At 52.2% G+C, this 25,495-nt stretch overlaps 9 protein-coding genes and 2 pseudogenes across 11 annotated transcripts, besides 2 other annotated features; 5 read left to right on the forward strand and 6 right to left on the reverse strand.

Moving 5' to 3' along the window:
• Positions 1-143: 143 nt before the first annotated feature.
• On the reverse strand, positions 144-1,380 carry NCS57_00826600 (uncharacterized protein; the record flags this gene model as incomplete). The annotated part of the gene is made up of 3 exons (XM_053058089.1): positions 144-586; positions 638-1,186; positions 1,320-1,380. The coding sequence occupies 3 exons, from the start codon at positions 1,378-1,380 to the stop codon at positions 144-146; spliced, it is 1,053 nt and encodes a 350-aa protein (XP_052911920.1).
• A 468-nt stretch (positions 1,381-1,848) lies between these two features.
• NCS57_00826700 (uncharacterized protein) lies at positions 1,849-2,946 on the reverse strand (the record flags this gene model as incomplete). The annotated part of the gene is made up of 3 exons (XM_053058090.1): positions 1,849-2,094; positions 2,224-2,563; positions 2,618-2,946. The coding sequence occupies 3 exons, from the start codon at positions 2,944-2,946 to the stop codon at positions 1,849-1,851; spliced, it is 915 nt and encodes a 304-aa protein (XP_052911921.1).
• Positions 2,947-3,755: 809 nt separating this feature from the next.
• On the forward strand, positions 3,756-5,739 carry NCS57_00826800 (Zn(2)-C6 fungal-type domain-containing protein; the record flags this gene model as incomplete). The annotated part of the gene is made up of 2 exons (XM_053058091.1): positions 3,756-4,089; positions 4,142-5,739. The coding sequence occupies 2 exons, from the start codon at positions 3,756-3,758 to the stop codon at positions 5,737-5,739; spliced, it is 1,932 nt and encodes a 643-aa protein (XP_052911922.1).
• Positions 5,740-6,388: 649 nt separating this feature from the next.
• On the forward strand, positions 6,389-7,729 carry NCS57_00826900 (uncharacterized protein; the record flags this gene model as incomplete). The annotated part of the gene is made up of 1 exon (XM_053058092.1): positions 6,389-7,729. One exon carries the CDS (start codon positions 6,389-6,391, stop codon positions 7,727-7,729), a length of 1,341 nt encoding a protein of 446 aa, XP_052911923.1.
• Positions 7,730-7,899: 170 nt separating this feature from the next.
• NCS57_00827000 lies at positions 7,900-9,702 on the reverse strand (annotated as a pseudogene). Its single transcript has 5 exons — positions 9,258-9,702; positions 8,720-9,207; positions 8,416-8,668; positions 8,321-8,362; positions 7,900-8,273 (listed from the first exon to the last, which is right to left on the reverse strand).
• Positions 7,900-9,702: a sequence feature.
• Positions 9,703-11,446: 1,744 nt separating this feature from the next.
• NCS57_00827100 lies at positions 11,447-13,428 on the forward strand (annotated as a pseudogene). Its single transcript has 6 exons — positions 11,447-11,552; positions 11,600-11,792; positions 11,842-12,045; positions 12,098-12,693; positions 12,746-12,880; positions 12,929-13,428.
• Positions 11,447-13,428: a sequence feature.
• Positions 13,429-13,671: 243 nt separating this feature from the next.
• On the reverse strand, positions 13,672-14,669 carry NCS57_00827200 (uncharacterized protein; the record flags this gene model as incomplete). Its single annotated transcript, XM_053058093.1, has 3 exons — positions 14,085-14,669; positions 13,921-14,034; positions 13,672-13,872 (listed from the first exon to the last, which is right to left on the reverse strand). Exons 1-3 carry the CDS (start codon positions 14,649-14,651, stop codon positions 13,672-13,674), a joined length of 882 nt encoding a protein of 293 aa, XP_052911924.1. The 5' UTR covers positions 14,652-14,669.
• Positions 14,670-15,486: 817 nt separating this feature from the next.
• NCS57_00827300 (Transketolase) lies at positions 15,487-17,818 on the forward strand (the record flags this gene model as incomplete). The annotated part of the gene is made up of 4 exons (XM_053058094.1): positions 15,487-15,653; positions 15,709-16,822; positions 16,870-17,031; positions 17,078-17,818. The coding sequence occupies 4 exons, from the start codon at positions 15,487-15,489 to the stop codon at positions 17,816-17,818; spliced, it is 2,184 nt and encodes a 727-aa protein (XP_052911925.1).
• Positions 17,819-18,173: 355 nt separating this feature from the next.
• Positions 18,174-19,181, reverse strand: NCS57_00827400 (uncharacterized protein; the record flags this gene model as incomplete). The annotated part of the gene is made up of 1 exon (XM_053058095.1): positions 18,174-19,181. One exon carries the CDS (start codon positions 19,179-19,181, stop codon positions 18,174-18,176), a length of 1,008 nt encoding a protein of 335 aa, XP_052911926.1.
• A 2,362-nt stretch (positions 19,182-21,543) lies between these two features.
• Positions 21,544-22,086, forward strand: NCS57_00827500 (uncharacterized protein; the record flags this gene model as incomplete). Its single annotated transcript, XM_053058096.1, has 1 exon — positions 21,544-22,086. The coding sequence occupies one exon, from the start codon at positions 21,544-21,546 to the stop codon at positions 22,084-22,086; it is 543 nt and encodes a 180-aa protein (XP_052911927.1).
• A 1,219-nt stretch (positions 22,087-23,305) lies between these two features.
• NCS57_00827600 (GTP-binding protein rho2) lies at positions 23,306-24,204 on the reverse strand (the record flags this gene model as incomplete). The annotated part of the gene is made up of 5 exons (XM_053058097.1): positions 23,306-23,596; positions 23,656-23,847; positions 23,901-23,906; positions 23,963-24,041; positions 24,173-24,204. 5 exons carry the CDS (start codon positions 24,202-24,204, stop codon positions 23,306-23,308), a joined length of 600 nt encoding a protein of 199 aa, XP_052911928.1.
• Between the last annotated feature and the right edge of the window lie 1,291 nt (positions 24,205-25,495).

Genomic DNA, 25,495 nt, shown 5'->3' on the forward strand with positions numbered 1-25,495 from the left:
TTACCAAGAACAAGAAGGGTCCCCAAGGCTTTTCCAGCTATCAAACCAGCAACTAGCTCCTTATCGACCAAGACAACTCTCCCCCCTCTCTCCTCTCTCCGTCCCGTAAAAAGAGAGAAAAGTGTGCGGTTTCCCTGGACACGCTAACGAAAGTCTGAGATATTCAGGCCCCAGGGAGCGGCTGATAAGCTCGAGAGCGAACGGGTGACTAGACCCCGTAGATCGCAGCTGTGACTATTAACGCCTTGTGGCGGGCTAGGATCTGACACTCGTAATGGGGCCTCTTGAAAAACCCACAAGTCTTTGGAGCGCTTCCAACTTTTCTTAAACGACTCGCCTGGGCGGTAGGCGAGTGGGAGTCGAAAATCATTCAACTGATGGCAGATCCTACTCAATCTCAGGTCAAGATAGGGTTTAGATGGAGATGGAAGGACAAGGTTGGCCGATATAAGATATAGTGTCAAAGCACCGAACGTCATGGACTTGCACTGAGGGTCGCACTCCTTCGTTTTGACTTCCTCGATGAGCGATGCGACCCCATCGACTATTCTTGTGATGTGCTTATCCCTCTCGGCGTCTATTGTGTCTATTTGCGACGTTAGACGGAACCGCATAGAATCCCAGATAGTTATCATACCAATGATTTTGGGACGTATTGGGAGGCCACATGCATCGAATGGTCGGTCCCCTCTACGGATCGCAAACGTGGTTGCTGACTCGAACAGCTCTGGCTCGTCAAATACGAAAGAAATGAGCATCCACCTTCTAAAGTTATCATCGTCCATGTATGTATCCAACTCAGCGAGCCACGTCTTGGCATAGAACCACAAGGATTGAGAGCAATCCAGATCGTCAACGATGGCAGAGATCTTGGCCAACCTTCTGAGTGTCATAGTCCGTGGCATCTTGCGAGTATGGCCGTGGATTGCATTCATGACGATCCGAAAGGCCTTGGCATCGAAGATTGGTTCAAATGTCCATCGACGTAGTCCATCGGTACCCGGTTGAGCTTCAGCGTAGTTTCCCGCAAACATCTTCTTTGCTCGTGGCGAAGCCAGGACGAGATGCTTCATCGAGACTTTAAAGCACGACTGGGAAGGCTCTTCGACATCTGGCATTTCGGCATCTGGTTCCTCGTCATTTTCCTCTTCGTCCTCAGACTCTTCGGCATCAGGATCTGGTTCAGCTTCAAGTTGGAATTTGCGTCAAATGGTCAGCAAGAGGCTCTTGGCCGTCATCTCGAGTATACTGAACCTCGAGTGGCCGGTCGGGTGACGGCCAGGGCGATATCATCGCTGGGACGAGGGAGAAGGACTTACGATGAGGGAGAATTATGAGAGTGTCTCCATCAGGATCAATCTCTACATGGATGACAGGCATTTTGGCGGTGAAAGCTGAGGTGTTGTGGCTGCGTGTAGGGATGTGGAGGAAGGGAGTTGGAATGTACGAGTTTGGCGCCAAATGTCTCTGGCAAAAGTGGGGGCGTGCTCTGTGACTCTGAATAACCACCCAGGTACGGTACCTCCACTGACCACATTCACATTCTTAGATCCCCGCCTGTTTTCTAACACTTCTGTGTCGACTTTGATATGTGACTTTTGCTTACTATTTCTAAGCTTCACAACAAATCAAACATTCGTTAACAAGGAAAAGCCGAAAGAATTGCAGAGCAACCTTGAATCAAACTCTGCAATGAATAGGACTGCAATTTCGCTTTCTATTGATATTGACGCTTAGTTCATCTTGAGCCGCTTCATTCCTTGACGAGCTCTCCAATGGACATTGGTTATACCATTCTTTGTTGGGCATAATTTAAATCTTGGATGGTGTTTGAGTTCAACCCCGCCACTATTCCTGGATCGCCTCAGCATTATCAAAGCAAGGCGACATTGCTTCGATCAGCCTTTTCCTTAAAGTCGAATATGGTTGAAACGTCATCTTTCTGTGTTTGATGGACAAAGAAGACGATAACGTCTCTTTCGTGGGCTTCAGGCCATCTGGGTACTCAAACTTGCTGAGAAACTCGGTAGAGATTTTTGCGGTGTAGAATCCCATCGTGTCTGTGTTTGTCTCGTCCACAAGCACAGCGCAAACCTAAGACTCTGTCAGCCGAGCATGGCCTCGTTACACGGTCTTCTGGTTCAGTTATCCCATCAAGGGCCGGGCTTCAACTATATCAAAAAAACACAATGGCCTCGTTACACAAAGATGAAGAAAACTAACCTTGAAAACATTAGAACGGCCCTTACCATCCGAGTCTTTTTCCAAGGACTGGTTCTGTGCCTGTGATTGCGCCAATCCTACGAGCACGGCCAGGATGTACGGGTCACACCATGGATCAGATGGCTCCAGTTGCTTCAGCCTCATCTTCCTGATAAGCTCAGCGGGAGGGTTAGGTCTCCTTGGTCGAGGCAGAGAAAAGACACCTTCACGCTGTATCCTAATCATGCCGCGTTGCATAAATGCAAATACGGGCGCCTGTGTGCTGGGTGCGCGTTCTGCAAAGACGGCGCCGTGGAGGCGAAATTCATGGTCGAAGCCGTAGCAGAAATATCCAAAGGGCCTATGAAGTCAAGGTGTCAGATGACTGGATAGTTGAATCTTTGTGTTTTCATACCGCAGGAATTTTAGAGGCCCGTCGACTTCTGCCAAGAGCTTCTTGATGGCCGCCGTCTTCATCTCATAGGTTGCTAGGCGCTCAGCAGTGCGAGCCCAACGATCAACAGGCTTCTTTTTTCCTGACTCGTTTGCGTCAGGAACTTGAACATCTTCTCCGTTATTATCCAACACTTCCTCCTTCTCGGGGTCTCCCTCTTCGGGTTTTTCCTCTTCAAAGGAGCAATGCAGCAGCTCGAGATGTCGCGCCGTCCACTCAAGAGGTTGCACTAGGAGCCGCTCACGTGGATGTTGGCGGATGATGTCACGGAGGGACGCAGGTCTAGGCATGGCTTTGAGATGTGGATTTCGACGAGGGTATCTCGTCGATGGTGCTATGTATGTGAGGCGGAGAAAGGAGCGCGTGCGATGTATGGAGAAGAAATTGAGAGTGGGCTAATTTTGAAGCATTCCAGCTTTGGATGCTGCCCCGCCTCACGAGGCACAGACCGGATATTTTGCTCCTGCCGACTTGTGCAGTGATGGATATCTTCACTGTTGAAAGCAATACACCATATAAAGCTCGATTCTGCCAAAATTACTAGTATTCAAAGGCCTATTATACCACGCTGTCTTTTTAATTCACACACATTTCCCTGGGTGAGAGGTAGGTTACACGACATTAAAATATCTTCAGATCTAGGACAGGATGGCCAGCATTCCCTACAAGGCGATAGTCAATGAACCCTGAGTTCAATTATAAAGGATAGTATCAAGGAGACGGCAATATTATCCATAATAGATATCCAACCGACCTGGCACTCCTTAAGAACTCGATTGCCCTCTGAAACCATCATCGGGCCAGTCCAAGCGTCATGCTTCGCTTAGACTTGCCTCGGCAAACCTGAAGCGGTAATACCGACCTCCTTCCGCTCCGTAGCCGATCATTCGGCTTCGTCTTCCGCATCATCAACAGAGACAGGCATGATCCTTCAGCTCGAGATTCTGCCTGTCTTATCCTCTGCCCATCACGAACCAGTTCCTTGGACCTTTCCCCACAGCTATGCGCCCGAGACGCCAGGGTTGACGGTCCCCAAGAGCTGCAATTCCCTGACGGGTTCTCATCTCCGCTAAAAAATCAGCGGCTACACCTGACCAATATGGAGCGTCCTCAGCAGGTACCCAAGAAGAAGACCCGGACGAGGTCAGGATGCCTCAACTGCCGCCGAAAGAAGAGAAAATGCGACGAAGGACGCCCAGCCTGTGGTACATGTCGCCGACGGAGCGAGCACTGCGAATGGGGGCTCAAGATTACGTTTCGCGCCGAGAACGCACAGGGTCTGGATGGCCGACATCCGTCGATGCGCAAGATGGCCAGGAGACGGCCCAGGGAGTTTGAGATCCTCGACGTCACATCCGAGGTTATTCGCGACTACAATGCCCCGTCGTCGCTGCTAGAATCGGAAGACGACGACGCTGATGCGAGGCCCATGGGTAGGTTTGTGAGTGTCGATTCTATCACGAGATTGTTAACACTCGGATTCAGGCCGCTCAATACCAACAAACGTGGGATCAAATGCGAGACCTACAGGCTTGGGGCACTTGAGCAATGCTCCGGGAAGCTATCTCACTCCACCTGCAGTTGAGAGCTCGCCCTCGTCCCAGCGACAGACTGAGAGCGCTGTCGCAGACCTCCTTTACTTTAGCCAGAGCGGCCAAACTACCCAAAGCCACTCGCGAGTCGCAATAGACCCTGCGCTGCAAGTCTCAATGGACATTGAGTATCCTTATATGGAACAAATACAGGCATTCACGCCAGGAGACATGTCCGAGGATGGCATCTTTCTACCAGGCTCGGCATACCACGAACTTCATTCCACACTACGCAATCATCTAATACAGGAAACGAGATCTGTCGCGCCAACAAGGTCAACGACGCCTCGACTTGATGTCAATAGTACTCAAGGGAGCTCTACCATAGCCGAAACAGACGTCACTGTCCAGATACCCGATTTTCATCCATCCACAACACCACTCCTTTCAGAAGAGGAGGAATGCGCTCTGTGGAAAAACTACTTTGACGAGATTGCCCCTTGGCTGGACAAGTTCGACAGAGACAGACATTTCCAACAGATCCTCCCAACAATGACCAAAAATAACGATCATCTACGATACTCGATGCTAGCCCTCTCGGCGCGACAGCTCGAGCTCAAAAAGACTCTCCCGACCGACCGAAGCCTCGCCTTATACCAAGAAGCCATCCACCTCCTACTCCCCCACCTGCCAACTCGAGGGACGGCCGTTATAGCTACATGCGTCATACTTTGCGTATTGGAGATGCTTAGCTGCTCGCCCAAAGCGTGGCGGAGGCACCTCGATGGATGCGCCAGTCTAATGGAGGCTGTAGGGATCAATGGCTTCGTTGGAGGCACTGAGCAGGCGCTCTTTTGGTGCTTTGCCCGGATGGACGTCTGCGGTGGCCTGATATCATCGGTCAAGACGCTCATAGACGTCTCCCACTGGGCTTCAGGGTCGATTGAAGCCGATGTCGAGCTCTTTCGAAACGCGACAGACTTTGAACAGTGGGCAAATTATTCCGTCTATTTAATAGCCCAGGTTCTTGATCTTCTGGCCCCTCTCCCTTCACATACTCTCCAAGCTCCAGCCCGCAACGACTCCGAGTTTCGCGCTCGCTGGCTCCAACTCTGGGAGTATCTCCACGACTGGTATCAGCAACGACCAGCCCCATTACACCCCATCATGACCATCCCCAGCGGCAAATCCCCCTTTCCGACTATCCTCTTCTCCAACCCCGCCGCTATTTCAGGCAACCAACTTCACCATACAGCGTCGATTCTCATGCTTCAGAACCAGCCGTCAGAAATACGACTTAGTCTCCCTGCCAAGCCGAGGAGCATCCTCTGGCACGCGCGACAGGCTTGCGGGATAAGCTTGTCTAACGACCACCACGGGGCATGGACAAACGGGATTCAGCCTTTGTGGATTGCTGGACGATGTATGAGTCATCCCAGCGAGCACAAGGCGATACTAGAGTTGTTGGAGAGGATTGAGAGGGAGAGCGGATGGAGCACGAGGTGGAGGGCAGAGGATCTAAGGGAGTTTTGGGGAGACTTGGGAGACTGAGCAGCGCATATTTGAACCATCTATAAGAATAATAGCTGCATGTCCAAGTAGCTATCTTGAACTAATAGAAGCCATTTTGATTAGCTTGACCGCTTGGACATGGCCTCAGCCCTGCGAGGCAGACAAGCCGTACAGTGCAGAAACGCAAGGCAGTTCGATGAATACTGTAGGGAGCCATTAGCGCACATGTGCCTCGGCGTAAGGGAAAGGGGGCTAGAAGGGACTTGATAAGGTGTGTGCTCTATTTTGGATTATTTTAGGGCTTTTCCAAGACTAACATTCGGATAGACGTTCATAGCAGGCAGACGAGGTTTCCTGAATCTGGTGTGCCTAATGTCCCCTGCCACACTGTACTTCACCAAAGCCCACTCCTCACCCTGGACAATCATATCTCCAACAACATCCATCTCATTGGGCAAATGCAGCTCGCAAATCCTCCTGCGTGTCATCAGGCAACCGCTTTAACATGCGCCCGGCTGATCTCCCCTTCGGTGCTAGTTAGTCCCGTGTGTGGCAGTGCTCCACCGCCCCCTTCAGCCGCAGAAATGGTCTCGCGATCTATTGCCTCGACCAGTCAATCAATTTGGATGCCTACAACCTGAAAGAAGCATATAACTTGGGCTCCCGTGCCGACTGTGCTTCCCCCATCATGTCTTCTAAGAAAAGCACGCCCAGCATGGCTTCGACTACCTTCTCGTCCGAGTCGGCCAAGGCGGTCGCTCAGGATCGCATTATCGGCACCCTCTTTGGCTCAGCTCTTGGAGATGCGATCGGATTGTATACAGAGTTTCTCTCTGCTGAGATGTCGGCCGGGGCATATCCTGATCGTTTCTTTACCCTTCTGCCTGCGGACCAGGCTACCGCCTTTAGACGCGATCACCATCGCAACTTTCACCGGCCTGGTGATTGGACAGACGACACTGATCATGCTGTCCTGATTCTCATGTCTTATCTTCACAGCGATGGCAAGAAGCTTGATCCTAAAGACTTTGCCTCGCGGCTGTCTGTTTGGGTTCGTATGGGACTTCGTGCACTCGATACATTGCCTCTTGGACTAGGACGCACCGTGGGAGGCATCGTTCGGACAAAGACATACCTGGACGATCCTGAGGGGACAGCACGAAACTTTTGGACGACAGGCAAATACAAGGCCGCTCCCAATGGAAGTTTGATGCGAACACATCCCCTAGGACTCATGTGCCTTAACAAGTCCCTCGAAGACACCTTCAAGATCGCCGCCAAATTCTCCGTCGTCACACATGCTGACCCCCGATGTGTCGTCTCTTGCGTCATCGGCACTGCCCTCGTCCGTGGTCTTGTCCTTGGCGATATCCGAAAAGAGCGTCACGTCGACGACATGATTGAAAAGGGTCTTGCATGGTACACTGCTCGTCGAGAGAAGGAGCTCAAGAAGCAGGATCGCAAGGACGAGCCCCGGTTGAAGATTGACGACTTCAAGTACCATACCACAGCCAAGACTCTGGCGGACTTGAAGCTTGATGAGAGCACAAAGATTGGTTACGTCTACAAGACGTTTGGCTCTGGAATTTTGCTCCTTCGTCTTGCTATGCGACAACTCGAGTCCAACAACCAGCTGCGATCACAGCTTGCAATCTTTGAGAAGCTCATCACTGACCTCATCATGGAGGGTGGCGACGCCGACACAAACGCCTGTTTTGCGGGCGCTCTCCTTGGTGCTCTGCTTGGCTTCAAGGCACTACCACCTCACTGGCGCGATGGTCTCCGTCACGGAGATTGGTTGATGGAGAAGTCTGAGGGTCTTTGCGAGATTCTTGGTGTAACAAAAGGCACCTACTCCGGCTCTCAGGACAAAGACACAGCTGAAGACGGTGGACGGGGTTTCCTGACGGATGCGCAGATGGAAGAGAAGTGCATGATGATGCAAGCGTGGATGGCGCAAGAAGAGACAGAGTGGAAGAGGAAACAAGAGGCTGAGAAGAAGAAGCCAAGTTGGTTCGCTTGGAATTAAGTTTCACTGGGTATCTTTGGGTCGTGGACGGGAGTTGATGGATGGGTTTGGATATCTGCATTTTGCCGGATTACGGGACACTATGGCAATAGCTTATGAACAACGGAATACACTTGCCCTGTTATGAATACCTCCCCTTCTCACTCAGGGATCAATCATTGAATGTGATCCTACAGAGACTCCGTCTTGGTCTCGTGCGTAGTCTTCTCCTCATGCTCAAACCCAGCACTCTCACCCTCCAAATTCTTGCCCGAAACCTCACCCGGCACACCCATGCTATGATCCCAGTGCAGCATGATCTTTTCGCCAGTAAACAGCTTGTCGATCTGCTCGAGCGACAGGAGTCTCGTCTCGGGGTAGAAGAAGTAGAACATGGGGATGAAGGCAAAGTTGAAGATGCAGAAGTAGACGTACGTCTTCCAGCCGATGCTCGAGATTGAGACGGGGGTGATCTCGACGACGAGGAAGGTGAAGATCCAGTTTGATGCTGTGGCGAGAGCGGCGGCGCGGGTTCGGATTGCGAGGGGGGCGTATTCGGCGGGCACTGGGGGTGGTTAGTGGTGGTGGTGAGGGTTGAGGAGAGGAACTTACAGAGCCAGGGGATGGCGAGGAGACCGACGGCAAAGAAGAAGTCTAGGCTATGTTAGCACGGAGAATTCCAACATTTAATGGCAGATTATACATACTGAACATGAAGAGCATCACGATGGCAACGATACCAGGTGCAGACTTTCCAGTAGACACAGTCCCAGCAAGGATAGCCATACATCCACACTGACCAGCCGCCGCAAACATCATCAGCTTACGGCGACCAAGCCGGTCAATGACCCAGATGGGAATCAGAGACGAGAGGAAGTAGGCGATGCCATTGAATCCTGCCAGGAGGAGACTCAGGTTGTGAGACATGCCGACCGACTCCTGAAAGATGACGGGGGCATACTGTTTCCAGTTAGCAAGCTGGCTCAAAGCTTTGGGGACTGGTTGACTTACATATGTGATGAGGTTGATGCCAGAAAGCTGCTGGGCAAACTGAGCGCCGACACCCAGCAGAGTTCTGTAGAGGAACTTTTGCTCTCCATTCTTCAGCATAGCCTTAAAACTGCTCGTCTGCGCAGCTTCTCGCTCCTCCTTGATGGTATGCTGAATCTCTGCCAAACTCCGACTAATAGACTCGTCATCCTTGCTAATCGACCTAGCATCCTTCCTCACAGCCCAGAGAATCTCTCTGGCTTCGTCATGTCGGTCGTGCGCAATGAGCCAACGAGGAGACTCAGGGAGCACGAGGATGCCGAAGAATGTCATGACGGCGAACAGGATTTGAAGAGCGAGGGGGAAGCGGAATTGAGAGTCGTTGGAGACGAAGGACATGCCGTAGTCGACCCAGTAGGAGAGCATGACGCCAAAGATGTTGATGGCTAGTTCGACGGCGAGACCGCGGCCTCGGTTCTTGGCCTTCATGAGTTCAGAGTGCCACACGGCTGCCCAAATGTCAGTTTTCTTGAGCTTTCAGAGGGTAAAGGGGACTTACGGATTGTACTCGTGTTCATGCCGTTTCCCAATCCCGCAACGATCCGTCCAACAATCATCTGCGGAATGCCAAACGCAGAAGCCTGAAGCGCAGCCCCAATACTCAAAACAACACACCCAATCATAATAGACCTACGTCTTCCAAGATACTCTCCAGCGAGGAGACAAAAGATGGCGCCAAAGAAGCACCCAATCTCGTAAATTGCCACGACGGTGCCTTGGAGAGAGGAACTCCCGCCGCCGCCGTTGGTCGTGTCAATCTCGGGAAACGTCCTCGTGAAGGCCTCGCCCGTCAACAGGCCTGACATTACCCCTTGGTCGTACCCGAAGAGTAGGAAGCCTGAGCCTGCGGTTGCGGTGATTGCCCAGTCGAGGGGCTTTCCCACGAGGAGGGTGGACATGATGGGCAGATAGTTTGATAGAGGATGTGGGTGTTGTGTGATTGAAGCTATTCACGACGGGATCATGGCGTCTTCATATACTCTTTGCGATCTACATAATTACTTGCTTGACTCGCATATAATCAAGGTTTTTTTTTTTAACAGCGGTTCCCCATGGGCGGAGCCCCCAGGCGGGGAACCCATCACATCACGCAACGAATTCTGGGGTCTGGGGATCAGCAAGAAACCATGCGAGATGTTTCGATTGCGGTTTCGAGAAGCTGTAGGGCATCTGCAAGCGTTATTTACCGGGCCTAAGCATGCGCAGGCAGCAAGATTCCAAGGATGTAGAATTCGCTTCTGTTTCCAAGGTCCGGCTTCGGTTGCCCGTTTGTTTTTTCGCACTGACGAGGAGGCCCCGGCTTTGAGAGGGTGTGTATGACTCGGGTAGAGATGGAGGGAGAGAAGCTCTGATCATGACAAGACGAGCAAACATTGAAGAGTCAGGATCCTCTTAAAGTAGACGAGTTTGCATAATGACATTATTCGTATCTCTTCTCGGCCGAGAAACAAAAACACCCCTTCATTGATCCTCCGCCCGCAGGAAGCCACAGCATGCTGGGAGTCGGAACTCGGTAACCCGGAGGAGAGCTCGCGGAGAAGTGGGTCGCCGCGGAGCATAGCCAACCAATCGCTAAACGTTTACGGGGCACTGCCGAAACGAGCAAGTCGGGCGTTAAAAGATGCGCCGATGAACGGAGCCGATCCGACAGAGTTGCATTTTGCCAGTCCATCAGGAAGCTGCATGCGCTGAAAAGGACCGGGGTAGAGAGGTCCGCTTCTAAATGCCGTACAGGCCAAGAGGTGCAGACAGATCACGCCTTCACCGACAAGGCCGGAGGTCATTGCAGTCTGGGATGTTTTCCGGGTAACTCGTGGGAGACATGTATACAGTGTGGAAAGGAAATTCGTTTTGCTTATGTACAGTGTTAGTTACGATGAAGAAATCAAGGTGAGGAGCTTCTTGGGAATACAGGCGCACAAGTCTCACTTTGTGTAAAACTCAACATAACAATCGTAAATAAATCGGTGACTTGACACCACGAAACTCTCATTGGTACTACACGTAGAGAAAAGTCCACTACTTGGAATATTCTCAATGTTTTCTTCCCAGCACCTACGGCAAACAATTGCGCTTCTGTTTGCCCGTGAGAGTCTCGGGTAGGCAAGTAAGCTCAAGCGACAATCAGTCTACCACACAATCACCCATTTCAGCTGGTGAGAGCGACTCGCATTACCCATATCCAATCGTTGCCCAATCGCCAAATATCGACTCTTCACCCACTAAACAACCGCTTAATCTCAGCAATAGGTTATCCCTCTCTCAATCACACGCCCTCAGCAATCACTGTGGACACCGGCAAAGCCCCTCCCCGGGGTAGCACATCCCGCCTAGAGGTTCAGGGGTGGTACGACAGGAACAGTGGTCAGGAGCCCCCATTTACTTTTTTCCTTTATCCGCAAAAGGGCAAGATTAGCCCCCCGCGCTTCAGCCATCATGGACGCGGGGCCGCGGGACCGCGGGAAAATCGAGGGTAAAGGTGCCTGAGCACAAGGTGAGCGAGCTATCCCAAGATGGAAGTTTGGACCGCCTGGCAGCGAGATAGATCAAGAAGACGAGCATTCCCAGTCTGAGGCCTTTGCGAGTGTTTTACTGTCAGATCTATCATCAAGAGACGAAAACTAATCAACAATGACTCTGGGTATGATGAGTATTATGGTTTGGTTGGTGAAACTTGCTTGCTAACAGCTTGCAGGCAAGAGTTTCATCAGTGGGGTCTCGAGTCCCGTCGAGCGAGGTCTACGGAGCTGTATACTCCACGATCCCTCATTGAGTCTCATTGCATCGGAAAAGGGTGAGTTCAACGAAAGTATGGTGGAAGTAAATGGGCTGACTCTCTAGTTCTTTACCGACGACGCGATCCTAAGGATGACAAGGTTGTACTTCTCTCTGGCGGAGGCTCTGGCCATGAGCCAGCTCATGCAGGATACCTCGGCGAGGGTGCCCTCGATGTTGTCATTGCAGGCGAAATCTTTGCCTCTCCTTCTGCTTCGCAGATCTTGACGGGTCTGCAGACTGTAAAGTCATCCAAGGGGTACGTATTGTGAATTGACATGGTGAGGTTTTGGCTGACTAGGATACAGCTCCTTGTTGATCGTCAAGAACTACACGGGCGATAAACTCAACTTTGGATTGGCTGCTGAAAAGGCAAAGGCAGAGGGTCAAAAGGTGGAAATGGTGATTGTAGGAGACGACGTCTCTGTTGAGGGTAATACTCTCGTCGGTCAGCGCGGTCTCGCAGGAACAGTCTTTTGCCACAAGATTGCTGGAGCCAAGGCAGCCAAGGGGTAAGTAAGACAATCCCATTGCCTCACATCGTCTAACAAGAATCTGTTGCAGAGCCTCCCTCGAAGACGTCGTCGCAGTCGCTAAAAAGGCCGCTTCGCAAATGGCCACCGTCGCCGCGAGCCTCGACAGGTGCAACGTCCCCGGCCGAGCCAACCAAGAGTCCCTCCCCGTCGACCAGCTCGAGTTCGGAATGGGCATCCACAACGAGCCAGGTGTCAAGCGCGAAAAGATTCCCAGCCTCGAGACGACGGTTCAGAAGGCGCTCGACATCATGTTTACGCAAAAGGCAAACATGTGGCAGCCCAAGACGGGTCAGCGCGTGGCTCTCATGGTCAACAACCTTGGTGGCCTTAGTGTTCTTGAGCTGGATATCATTGCGGATGAGGTTGTTTCTCAGCTTGGTTCGCGGGATATCAAGATTTCCAGGAGTTTGGTTGGAACGTTTGTAACTTCGCTCGATGGACCTGGTTTCTCGGTGACGTTGCTGGAGCTCGACGAGGAGCTGGAGGAGCTTCTCGATGCTCCTACTACTGCACCCGCTTGGCCTCGTTCGATTCACGGATGGGCGACAGATGCCGAGTCTGTGTCGAAGAGGGAAACAAAGGTTGCAGCAGCCAAGCCGAATGGACGGGAGACGGGAGTCAAGGGTGAGTGAAGTGTATTTAAACATGCTGTGGATGAAGCTAACCCCTCATTTAGTTCCGACAGCGCTCGTCAAGTCCATCATCGACTCGGTAGCAAAGACGACAGCACAAGACGAGCCCAAGATCACTGAGTACGACACGCTCGCTGGCGACGGAGACTGCGGAGAGACACTTCTCAACGGCGTAAACGGTACGATCCCCTCAAATCATTAATGCTCCATCCATCTAATCCGTGCAGGTCTGGTCAAGGAGTTCCAGAAGGACGACGCCGAGTCTCTCGACATTGGGCAAATCTTCCGAAGAACGGCGACTACCGCAGAGAGGAGCATGGGTGGCACATCAGGTGCCATCTACGCCATTTTCCTCAACGCCGTTGCAAACAGGCTCTCGGAACTTGCGACAGCTTCAAAGTCGCCCGCCGTGTCGGAGCTGATCAAGAAGTCCCTGCAGGGCGGACTTGAGGAGCTCTGCAGATACACTCCCGCCCGCGTTGGACACCGAACGCTCATGGATGCCCTCATCCCCTTTGTCAATGCCTATGCCGGCGAAGGTTCCCTCGAGGGTGCCATCGCTGAGGCACGCAAGGGAGCAGAGGGCACGCGAAAGATGGCAGCTGCTCTTGGACGGGCGAGCTACGTCGGACAGGATCGGTTCGACGAGGAGGGTGGTATTCCTGACCCTGGTGCACTTGGAGTTGTGAGCATTCTCAGGGGTGTCGAAGAGGTGTTGAAGCAGTAGGAAGTGTCGTTGGTTGGCGGGAGTAAAAGTTTGGGAGCGTGAGCGCCTCGTGTTTTGCTATTTTATCTGCTTAATTTAAACAGTCATGATTTAAGATGAAGTAATATTTTAGAGGCTAGAATAGAGGAATAAAAGGAATGAAATAGTTGTAGGTGGTTTATGTCTTTGATGCAATGTTCTATTGTAACAGATCCTACAGTTCTCAATCTATTGCTCAACCCGACACGTATTTATGCAATTCTTTTAAGCCGATGCGCAATGTCCTCCATCAACTCTCAAATCCGTCCCATGCACAAACGACGCTCCCTCGGACAACAAAAACACGGCCGGGGCCTTGAAATCCTCGGGCGCACCAAGACGACCCAGCAGAGCACCCGCCATCCACGTCTTTTCAACCTCGGGGTTCTCTTCGAGCAATTGATCCGTCATGGCGGTTCGGATATACTACAGTACTATTAGATCCCGTTTAAAGGCAATTGGGGTATCACTTACACCAGGAGATAGCGTGTTGACGCGGATCGACCATTGGCCCCATTCTTGGGCGATGGATCGGGCCATTTGTTGGACGGCGGCTTTGCTCGAGTTGTATGCCGTGCAGGACAATCCCTTTTAAATCATTAGTTTAAACTTAATTTTTCTTGGACTTGTCTACTCACTCGGTTGGCAATGTTACCCGACATGCTCGAGATAATGACAATGCTGCCAGGACTCTTCCTCTCCCGCAGCACCCTTGCAGCGTACTTGCAAGTGTTGAACACGCCTGTGACATTGACCCTCAATATCCGGTCGAAATCAGCGGCTGGGTAGTCAATGGCTGGCATCTGCTGCTGAATGCCAGCACAGGCAATGGCGCCCCAGAACGGAGCTCCGGCCTTGTCGGCATCCACTGCGATGGCCTGCATCACCGACTCGACCGACGTCTCATTAGTGACGTCGCATTTCCGGTATGACACGGAAGAATTATTGGCTGTCGCGATCTTGTTGAGCTGTGCCCATTCGGCTGGTGATGGCTCGTCTAGGATATCGAGACAAGCGACGCTTCCACCAGCCTCGACAACAGCGATGGCCAAGGTGATGCCCAGACCGCGAGCTCCGCCGGTGATGGCGACTGTCTTTCCCTCGAGGGAGAAGAGCTTGGGAGTTGAAGCCTTCGAGGTAGGCGTCGCTTTCGTCTCTGGCACTTGGGCCGGGAGCTCAATGTCGCTGACGATGGCGGGAGTCATGATGAAGCGATGATCCGAGTGCAATAGTGCAGAGTATGGATGATCAGGGCGACATCAGGAACATCTCTCAGATATACTGTCGACGGATATCCATCTTGGGATATGCCGAAGGCGACAGCATTGCAATTGTCTTCGGATGTACGTGATGGTATTCGAGGAAGTTGCATGCGATCAATTGATGAGCATTCATGTTCTGAAAGAGGTTCAAGATGGTGATTGCAGCCGGAGTGTCTTGATGTGGTGTTCACACCTTTTCGTGTAACGGGCAGTCATTGGCGACGTGGTAGACATAAATGAGTAGACTGTCTGAACCTTGGCACTAGGGTCTAGTGATCGACTATTTTTGACAGGCTACGTAGCACCAAAAGCACTACTTGTGAAACAAACATTGTAAAGACAAAGTGCATGATTCGACAAAACCCTAGAGCCTCTATCCAAGCATAAACACCATACTCCCACTTGGGTAATCACCTCTTCCAGAAACAATCCCAACCTGACCTAGAAACACTTGACAGATAATCCATACCAACTAAGCAAGCCTAAGCGCCTCGGGTTTCTGCGACGTGGCGGGACACTACCAAATCTTAGCTCTCATGTGCCCTCCCCCGGTTCCAGACTCCCCTCGTGATCATCATGAATGGGGTCGAACCCACAATCCCACACCCCTCGTGCGTAGGACTTCCTGTTTCGGCATCTGGAAGTGTTTAACGGTTTCGTCTACTTTTTACGCGTAAGGTGATGGGAGAGGTAGCGGTGATATAAGGCATTGCCCCGAGTCTTTGGCACACTGCTCTCTCACTCTCTATCCTTACCTATACACAAAAGTCTTGACAGAATGGCGCCCAGTGCAATTACACCAGAGCCCAAGGCGGAGCCCGTGGCTGGGCCCAATGTCCTCAAGCTCATCAAGAACGATGATGCCCAGACCATTGACCTCTTTCTGCGCCAGTTCCGCTGTCTGATTGCCGATCTGTGCCAGCAATTCAATGGTGGTCATCCAGGGTGAGAAACTCTAGTCAAAAAACATCAATGGCATCGTTAACTAACATATTCGCAGCGGCGCCATGGGAATGGCCGCCATTGGCCTCGCCCTGTGGAAGTACGTCATGAAGTACTCGCCCAGCAACCCCGACTACTTCAACCGCGACCGCTTCGTCCTCTCCAACGGCCACACCTGTCTCTTCCAGTACACCTTTCTGCACCTCACCGGATACAAGCAGATGACTTTCGACCAGCTGAAGTCGTATCACTCTGCCCGCTACGACTCGTTCGCCCCGGGCCACCCCGAGATCGAGCACGAGGGTATCGAGGTTACGACCGGACCTCTTGGTCAGGGCATTGCCAATGCTGTTGGTCTTGCTATGGCTACTAAGCACCTCGCTGCGACTTACAACAAGCCCGGCCACGAGCTTGTTAACAACACTACTTTCTGCATGATTGGTGATGCTTGTCTGCAGGAGGGCGTCTCCCTCGAGGCCATCCAGCTGGCCGGCCACTGGAAGCTCAACAACCTGGTCGTCATGTACGACAACAACCAGATCACCTGCGACGGCAGCGTCGACCTCTGCAACACCGAGGACGTCAACGCAAAGATGCGCGCCTGCGGTTGGGACGTCATCGAGATCGAGGACGGCTGCTACGACGTCGAGGGCATCGTCAAGGCCCTCCTCAAGGCCAAGTCCAGCACCGACAAGCCCACCTTCATCAACGTGCACACCGTCATTGGTGTCGGCAGCAAGGTCGCCGGCGACGCCAAGGCCCACGGCGCCGCCTTTTCTCCCGACGGTGTCAAGGCCGTCAAGGAGCACTTTGGCATGAACCCTGAGGAGCACTTTGTCGTGACCGACGAGATCTACAACTTCTTCCGCGACGTCAAGACCCGCGGTGAGCGCCTGGAGGAGGACTGGAAGGCTTTGGTTGCCTCCTACGCTAAGGAGTACCCTGAGCTTCACGAGGAGTTTATCAAGCGAGTCGAGGGCCGCTTCACTGAGGACTGGCGAAGCATCATCCCCGCCAAGGAGAGCTTCCCTACCGCCCCTACTGCCTCGCGAAAGTCTGCCGGCATCATCTGCAACCCCCTTGCTGCTAAGCTCAAGAACTTTATGGTCGGCACGGCTGATCTGTCGCCCTCTGTCAACATGATCTGGAAGGACAAGGTTGATTTCCAACACGTAAGTTCAGTGACAAGTGTGACGTGACACTTGCTGACTCTTAACAGCCTGATCTCAAGACCACCTGTGGCATCACTGGCAACTATGGCGGCCGATACATCCACTGGGGTATCCGTGAACATGCCATGGCTTCCATCTCCAACGGTCTCGCCGCCTATAGCAAGGGCACCATCCTCCCCATCACCTCCAGCTTCTTCATGTTCTACATTGTAAGTTTCTCATCCTGAACACAAGTCCCCTCACTAACAGTCTCAGTACGCCGCCCCTGGTGTCCGTATGGGTGCCCTTCAGAACCTCCAGGCCATCCACATCGCTACTCACGACTCCATCGGAACCGGAGAAGATGGTCCTACCCACCAGCCCATCGCCCTCCCCTCTCTCTACCGCTCCATGCCCAACCTCCTCTACATCCGCCCTTGCGATACCGAAGAGACGGCCGGCGCCTTCATCTCAGCCCTCGAGGCCAAGGACACCCCCTCCATCATCTCCCTCTCCCGACAGAACCTCGAGCAGTACCCTCAGTACTCTAGCCGTGACGGTGCTCAGAAGGGGGCGTATGTTTTTATCGAGGAGGAGGATGCCGATGTTACTCTCATTGGTGTCGGTGCCGAGATGTGCTTCGCCGTCAAGACCCGAGAGGTTCTCAAGGAAAAGTTCGGCATCAAGGCCCGCATCGTGTCGTTCCCTTGCCAGCGTATCTTCAACAAGCAATCTCTCGAGTACAAGCGCGACGTCCTCCGCTACCGATCCAACGCCCCCCGCGTCGTCATCGAGGCCTACGCCGTCAACGGCTGGGAGCGATACGCCGACGCCGGCTTCTCCATGGCCACCTTCGGCAAGAGTCTCCCTGGCAAGGACGCCTACAAGTACTTTGGCTTCGACGAGAACGTCATCGCGCCCGAGGTGGCCAAGCTGGTCGACGAGGTCAAGAAGGAGGGCATCGAGAGCCTCCGCGGCGAGTTTAGAGACTTGAACCCGGTCAAGCACGAGCACTAGAGTATTGGTTACAAACTATGGAAAAGGGTTTAAAACTTAGAAGGTTCAGGCAAAGGGCGTCGGGCTCGGAGTTAATTATGTGAGATGAGTCAAACGATATATAGTGTTTATAGAGTTTATGCAAGCATTTGTTTCAAGATCAGTCGCGTGATAATTGTCAGTTGTTAGAAAGATTTTATTGGGTTTATAACGTCTTTTATCTTTACTCAGCCTGTCTCTGTATATCCTTATACCAGGGTAAACACCAACTCCAAACGCTTCGCATCCAACCAGATGATCAATATCCCAAACGCTATAGCCCATATCCCAGTGATTCGTGTACTTCCCAAACAAATACTCCAGCGATCTCTATCCCTCAAAGTCGGCGTCGGCCTCCGCTGGATCGCAGGATAAGATCGTATGGCGGTACCGCCGATAACCCTGCCATCGCAGCATCCTGGAGCAGCATCATCATGACATCGCCTTCCATCAACAATCTCATAGCCCTTCCATCACGCAGCATCCGCACCGCAGGCTGTGCCGCCTCCCACGTATCCTGTATCATCTGAGCAGCGTTCTGCCCAGCCGTCCACGCCTCTGCAGCAAGATGGCACCCCACCTGAGCCGACATGGCGAGAGCCTCCTGAGTGCGCTGTGCCGTGTACACAGCTCGAGGGGCCATGGTGTTGCACGTCCTGGAAATGTTGTTCTGGACGGTCGGGGCCCAGGCTGCTACTACATCCCGTGCCACAGCGAGACGTCGCATGCCTGGGAGTGCCTGAGCAAAGTCAAGGGCCATGGCGGTGCGAGGATAGAGCTGCTCAAAGGTGTAATCGTACTGGACCCGGGGTCCAAACGGGATGTTATAATCCCACGCCGGGTCTCGCCAATGTGGGCGGTCGTCCTCCTCTTCATCCTCTTCGTCGATGCTAACCATACCGTCGTCATCAAAGACGAGAGGCCCCGGTCGGTGGTTGTGGTGTCGGTCTTCGTCCTCATCCCTTGACCAAAGGTATCTTCTTATCCGATTCATAGTGGTTGGCCTCGGATACCAATCTTCGGATTCTTCTACCGCTAGGTAGTCGAGCACCATGTCCCAGTCGTCGTCAGACTCTTCGTCCTCCTCCTCCTCGTCGAGAGCCACATCTTGCATGCTTTGGTCAAGGGGCTCTGTATTTCTTGATAAGACCGGGCTGTTTTCACGGTGCTCCTCAGTCCAGGATCGAAGTCGTGAAATCGTACCCTCCTGAGGGTCCTGGGGCAAAGAAGGGGCAAACAGTTCCGAGTCGTTCAAGGTCGGATTGTCAACCGTGTTTCGACGGCTACGGCGGTTTGTTTGAGGACTTGAGACAAGGTCCTGCCCGGGAAGGTTTGGTCGAGACATGACAAACGATGGACTAGAAGTGGGAAAGAATCGCTTGCTTGCTTGCCTGCTGTGATGGTGGGTGATAAAGATTGGAAACAAAGTTGTCAAGGGTGGTCTGGGTGAAAGACATAGGGAGGGATGAAAACTAGGCGAAAGAACTGAGTGAAAGAACTGGGCAAAAGAGCTAGATATATAGAATCAAACGATCTCTTTTTGAATAAAAAAGGTTGCATTCTGCATGGGTGAATCACAGTCTGAACCTTGATTTCTCAACACTATCTGTGAATGGTCATGCCTGTTCACGCTCTCTGTGAATGGATATAGACCGCCGCCCAAAGTATGCTTCACAATACAGCCGAATTTCTTTTCATGAAGAAATTGTTTGCCCTGAACATGGACCAACGAGGTGGCTTACTGGTCATGTTTAGTCCCAGTCATACATGGCCTTTGCAATTGCTGATGCTCCATGCAACGGTAGAGCTGAAGATTAACTTTGGCAACGCAGGTCTATGCTCTCTCACCCCTGCAAAGGTTAATCATGGCCACTCATTCATGGTTAAAACTCATGGGCCATATTAGAAAATCTTGGCAAGATCTCGGGCTCGTAGGGCAAAAGCTCCTGAGTGTGGTACTAGGTGTCTTGCCGAGATGCACCAAACGCGTATCATAGAGGCTACAAAATCCAATCAAGCCTACCTTACACGCTAACTTGAAGGCAATTTGCAGCAGTTCTAGGTTTATTATCTACTATCTAGGTATTTTGAAAGTCCATGGCGCTTATCGCAGTGTTTGTTTTTCATTTTCGTTGTTCGTAGCCCCTTCAGATGTCGAAGCCTCCGCTTCTCCCACAGACGCACTCTCAAAACCCTAGGGATACAATCATCTTGCAAGCATGTAAGAAGAACCGCCAGGGAACCAGAAAATGGGCCCTAGTCGGAAGTTCTTCTGGTAGTCAACACTCATCAGTCTCGTCAGCCAGCCCATCCTCCCAGCCGGATGCCAACCTACGCCCTTCTCTTGTCCAATACGAAGGACGAGGAATAGTTATACTGACCGAATATCATAATTTAAGGAATGAATATAATCCTCAAGTGTAGTACGAAATCGCTCGTACATATACCCCCGAGGCATTACTTGTACCTATATGCTACAACAGATCGTTTCCCTCCGTAACCGAGGGGCAGAGCAATCTCACAGGATTGATAACATCTTTCACTCCTAGATTGCCAGAGTAGTGCTAGAAGTTACGCAGGTTCAGACTCATCCTTGGATGAGAGAAGAAGGGACACCCTTCCAGGTAGCAAAGTTGAAATGCAGGCACTCTTCCCAAGAACTCTCTAACCCATAAATACTATCCACATATGAATTTTTCAAGGTTTTTATACCTTGGGCATACCTCCGTTCCTAATACTTGTACGCACATCGCTTCTGTCAGACAGATGACCAAGGGAAGTGATAGCCAGCATGCATTTGAGCATCAAAACTAGATTCCTCGATTTGAAACACAGGAGTTACTTCATAATTAATACGTCACGCGTTCCTATTCGATGCTTCTACGGCTTAGGTAGGCCCCAAAGTTGGAAATGCTAGATTCTACACTTTGATGGCGCGCCAACTCGAAGGATTCCGACAGCATCCGCCGGTCTTGGGTAAGGCCCGGAGCTCTTCACATTGGGCTAGACTAAAAATTACAATGGCTTGGATATAACGATTAAAATGTTACTGAAGCTGTGTCTTTCCGCGTCTGCTAATTACGTCAAGACTCACAGTCCGCTACTTAAGGGTCCGATGTCACTCTTCCGAAGTGTCAGAATTGAACACTGTAGGATTTCAGGATTTCTGAAAAATGTATTTTGAAATGAATTCCTTTCAGCAGATAAGTTCCCTAGTTAGGTCAAGGGAAAATCCTTTCTGTCTATGAAATAGGTAGTGAGATGATAGGTATCAAAGTTGTCACAGTCGGAGCATCTAGGTGAAGTCGGTCCTCGGAGAAAACTTTCTCCGCTCGACCGAAACCTGGGCTAACAATTTGCATCTCAGCATCCACGCCCACTTCAAGCAGGACGAATATCGAATCGACCCATTCAACCCGAAAGTCCGCTCAGTGTCGCCGCAGGGCCGTTGTTGATAGGATCAATCAGACGGCTGGAGTAGGCGGGTAGCTTCCTCGGCGCAATTGGGCACCCTCGAGCCTCGGAAGCGCATTCGAACGAGACGACGAGATATTTCGACGACAAGCTTCGGACGAGCAACTTCTAGCGACCCTCGAAAGCCAATCGACCTCGGTGCTTGAATCGCTTCACGATAGAACAAGGCGATCCAAGAATCGATCCTAAACCCCCTTCAAATCCTTAAACCGCTTCCACCACAACTCCTCACAATGGCCTCGATATTCTCCCTTGGCGGGCTCTTCACCCGCCAGGCCACCGCCCCCGCGGCGCCTACAACCCGCCTCTTCTCAACCACTACGAGCCTCCTCGCCCGCACGCCCCCCAAGCCCCCGGCCAAGAAGCCGGCCGGCAAGGTGCCTCCCCGCCGCAAGCACCAGGCCCCCAAGTCGGAGAACTTCTACCGCATCCGCACCCTCCGCCAGAACATGTTCTCCCCGGCTCCTCCGCCGCTCCGCATGGCTCGTCTGAGATATCTCCGCCACTGGACTATTCACCGCGCGTGGCAGTTGTTCCGTCGGCAGCAGCATCTGGCTATTGAGCAGGAGCGTCACCGCATGTACAGCGGCATGTACAATGCCTGCGAGGAGCTGCGCAAGACGGTTGGTCCTGGAAACAGAGATGAGGGGTACCTGTACAGGGTGGCCATGGAGAAGAAGGGTGTCTGGGGCACCGAGGCTGTGCCGATCGAGTATTCGCGCTTCCAGACCGAGTATCCCGCCAAGGAGGCGTGGAACCACGATTGGAAGAGGTAAAATATGAAGTGTTGAGTGTATGAGTTCGGCTGGGAGCTTCATGAGCATCAATGTGTACTGTATGTATTATAAGCAGCTGGTATATGATGGGGGTTAGAACAAGCCAATGTTTCAAGGGTTCTGAATGACAAGGCTGAGTGAGTGTCAAAAGCAGGCACGGCTAGCTCTATGATGAGAAGTGAAAAGGGTCTTGAAGCGAAGTTATGCTGCATGGCCATCCAGACGTATGAGATTTATGTTCACTTGAAGCAAAGACAAGACCGTAAGCACAGCATGCGAAACATCAAAGTCATCACTCTCTATCAAATATCAGCCTAGCAAACGACAGTCACTACCAATCTCGCCTCCATACATCTCATCTCCTATCCTATCCTACACTTTTTCCTCCCCACTCAAGCTCTATTACCAAGTCAAATGATATGCAATACACGCAGAGAGTGTCAATGTGATTTTGCCGCCAACTTGGATTCGAATCCTACTCCGTTGCCATACCATACCCCTCTTCCCCTTTTTGTGCTGTGCCGTGCCGCGCAGCCGCGGCGTTGCAAGAAAGTTTCGCTTGCCAAGAGATTAAGAAATACCCAGATCCTCCCTTGAAACAAAAGCCAACTGATTATTAAAAAACGATGAGACGAATGCGAAATTGCAGGATCAGAAAACGGGAAGAAATAGCAGAATGGGGCTTGAGGGAGGACGGGGGCTGGGTTGTTCGTTCCTTTCTCCGAGAGTTGGAACTCCAATGAGTGAATATTCATTTTGTTTGCAATAACGCCTGAAACAACGCAGTGATAGGTAGCGGTCGGTGGCGGTGATGGCTTCGGGGCTTCGACCGAAACGCTGACGGGGTTGTAAGCAAGGACCTTTTGGTCTCAAGCCTGCCTGAGGTGTATGAGTGTGTGAGTGTGAGTATGAGCATGCGTGCGTGTGTGTATGCGCATGTCAAGTAAAGAAGTCCTCCCTCCAAAGCGCCGAGCAACAAGTCCTCTATATCCCGATTCTGATTCCATGTCCCAAATCCTACAATTATCTCCAGATATCCAACTTGTTCTGATATTATGGCCGCGGCCGGGTGAGCGAGGGTGGGCTGTGGAGCCGACGAGGGCATTCATGGATCGTATGTCAGCCTCGTCTGACTCGTCCTGATATTGAGCTTGATCCCCTCGGCTCAGGTGTTGGATTCGCATCGTATGCTCATTCCGAAGAGCTAGGTTGCAGTCGTTTACAGCACGACACAGCAACCACCGCCCTCACCCTTCTCAAAGGTCAAGAGGGCGGCGCGAGTGGCAGCCTCAAAGACATCATCGACGCCCTCGCCGCTCAAGCTAGAACATTCCAGATACCGCTTGGCGTTAATCTCGCGGCAGATAGCCTCGCCGTCGTGCTCGGAAACGAATCGCAGCGACTTCTTGCGCATCTCCTCGATCGCGACCGGGTCTTCTCGGAGGTCCTTCTTCAAACCGACGAGGATAATAGGGACACCGCTGCATAGGCGGGTAGCCTCTTCGATCCACTGTAAGAGCACACGTCAGCTTCGGGGTGGTTCCATCACCCGTTCCGGGGGAGCCGCACCTTGTGTTTAACGTTGTCGAGGGAATCTGGAGTATCGATGGAGAACCCTATCAGGATGACATGGGCTTTTGAGTATGCAAGAGGCCGTAATCGCTCGTAATCTTCCTGGCCGGCGGTATCCCATAGGGCGAGCTGGACCGACTTGCCGTCCACTCTGCAATCCGTCACATAGTTCTCGAAGACTGTAGGGATCTGGTTCGGAGGTCAATAGCTGTCGTCGCAAGGCAATTTCGATCGAGACTCACGTAGTGCTGTAAAGATATATGTTAGCAAAGTCTTGATACAGAGGGTGGAAGGAGGAGCTTACTGTAGGGAAGTATCCTAGCGTAAAGACGCTCAGCAGACTAGTCTTGCCGCAGGCACCATCACCGATAATGACCAACTTCCTATTATGAATGTCAGAAATCAAGTTGATATATAGATTGCCGGTATTGTGATTGATAGAGGGCGTGGACGGGCGCCGGGAGTGGGCAAGGCAGCGGCAATACGGGGTCGAGGCGCGCAATAGAGGTCGTACCTGCGGATAACGTTCTGGGGATTTGCGCTCATGGTGAATCAATTATATGGGTCAAGAATACGAGCGACGCTTGTTCGAATGCAATCGGAGGCGATGTTGGATCTGGAGTCTATTACGAGCCCCAGATCGTTAGGGATGGAGGATGGATCGGCCGCTCTCGTCGTCGGATTGAGCTATGGGCCGAGCAGCGACGAGGTACAGTAGCAAGAAGGCGTCGTCGCGATACGTTGATGGGAGCAGTCAGACGAAGATGACAGGATAGATTCGAGAGCTCGCTTCGTTGGGCAAGAGGAGAGAAATGTCGTCGAGTCTGGGCCCCTATTTTCTCACGGGCTTTGGATGATGGATGGTTGTTGGATGAGTGAGCAAGGGACGTCGGGGGAGCGCGGACGTGGAGCGAGGAGCGGGCAGTGAATACGGTTCAGCCCCGGGGGGTAGTGCGCAGGGCGTTTTTTTCTGGCGGTGGGACGCAGGGAAAGACGGGAGAGAGAGAGGGAAAAGAGAGCGTGAGGGCGGTGGTTGGAGGAGGAGAGAGGAGAAGATGGGCTTTTTAATGGGAATACGAGCGTCAGAGTACCAAGGTAAGGTAGGTACGTATGTAGGTATGGATGTAGGTAGGTAGGACTCTGGGCTTCTTTTTTGAGGAAGAAGTCGCCCAGCCAGTCAGTAAAGCAGACAAGGCACAGTAAAGTCGGGGGTGCGTGGGCGTGGTGAGGTGCTGTGCTGTGCGTGCTGTGTTTTTTTTCGGCTTGTCCCTGCGCTGCGAGCTGGGGCCGGCTGGTTGGCTTGTATTTTGGGCTTGGGCCGAACTGCGCTGAGAGAGGTACAGCTAAGCAGCTGGGCTGGGCTGATGGGATGGAGGGATGGAGGAGGGATGGATGGAGACGGGAATTGGAGAGTTGTTCGAGGTTTCCGGCGCTAGACGAACCCGACTTGGATGCTAGAGCAATATAGCAGATGGGAAAAGCAATCACTTCAGCTCCGTGCGCCTCAGAGGCAGCCTCTGGTCTATTGTTGGCGTTGTCTTGGGGCTGTTTACGACGGCGACGGTGGGTGCAGGTGGTGGTGGTGGTGGAGAGAAACAGCTCGGCTCCCCTGGCGCTCGAGGTGGAGAAGCCATGGACACAGAAAACGGGCCCGGGACCTTTTTTAGCTGACGATGAGGTGAGGTGAGGTACCTAGGTTGGGTGGACAGCAAGACGCAGACAGCTTCTGTTACAACCGTCGAGCAGGCAGTGGAGGTGTCCTGTGGGTTCATTGATGTCACTCTATTCTCAACGTGCCAGAGACATCTCCACGGCTCTGGAAGATTCATATTTGAGC

Source organism: Fusarium keratoplasticum, chromosome 6 (assembly GCF_025433545.1).
Source record: "Fusarium keratoplasticum isolate Fu6.1 chromosome 6, whole genome shotgun sequence".
In the NCBI taxonomy this organism is placed as follows: domain Eukaryota; kingdom Fungi; phylum Ascomycota; class Sordariomycetes; order Hypocreales; family Nectriaceae; genus Fusarium; species Fusarium keratoplasticum.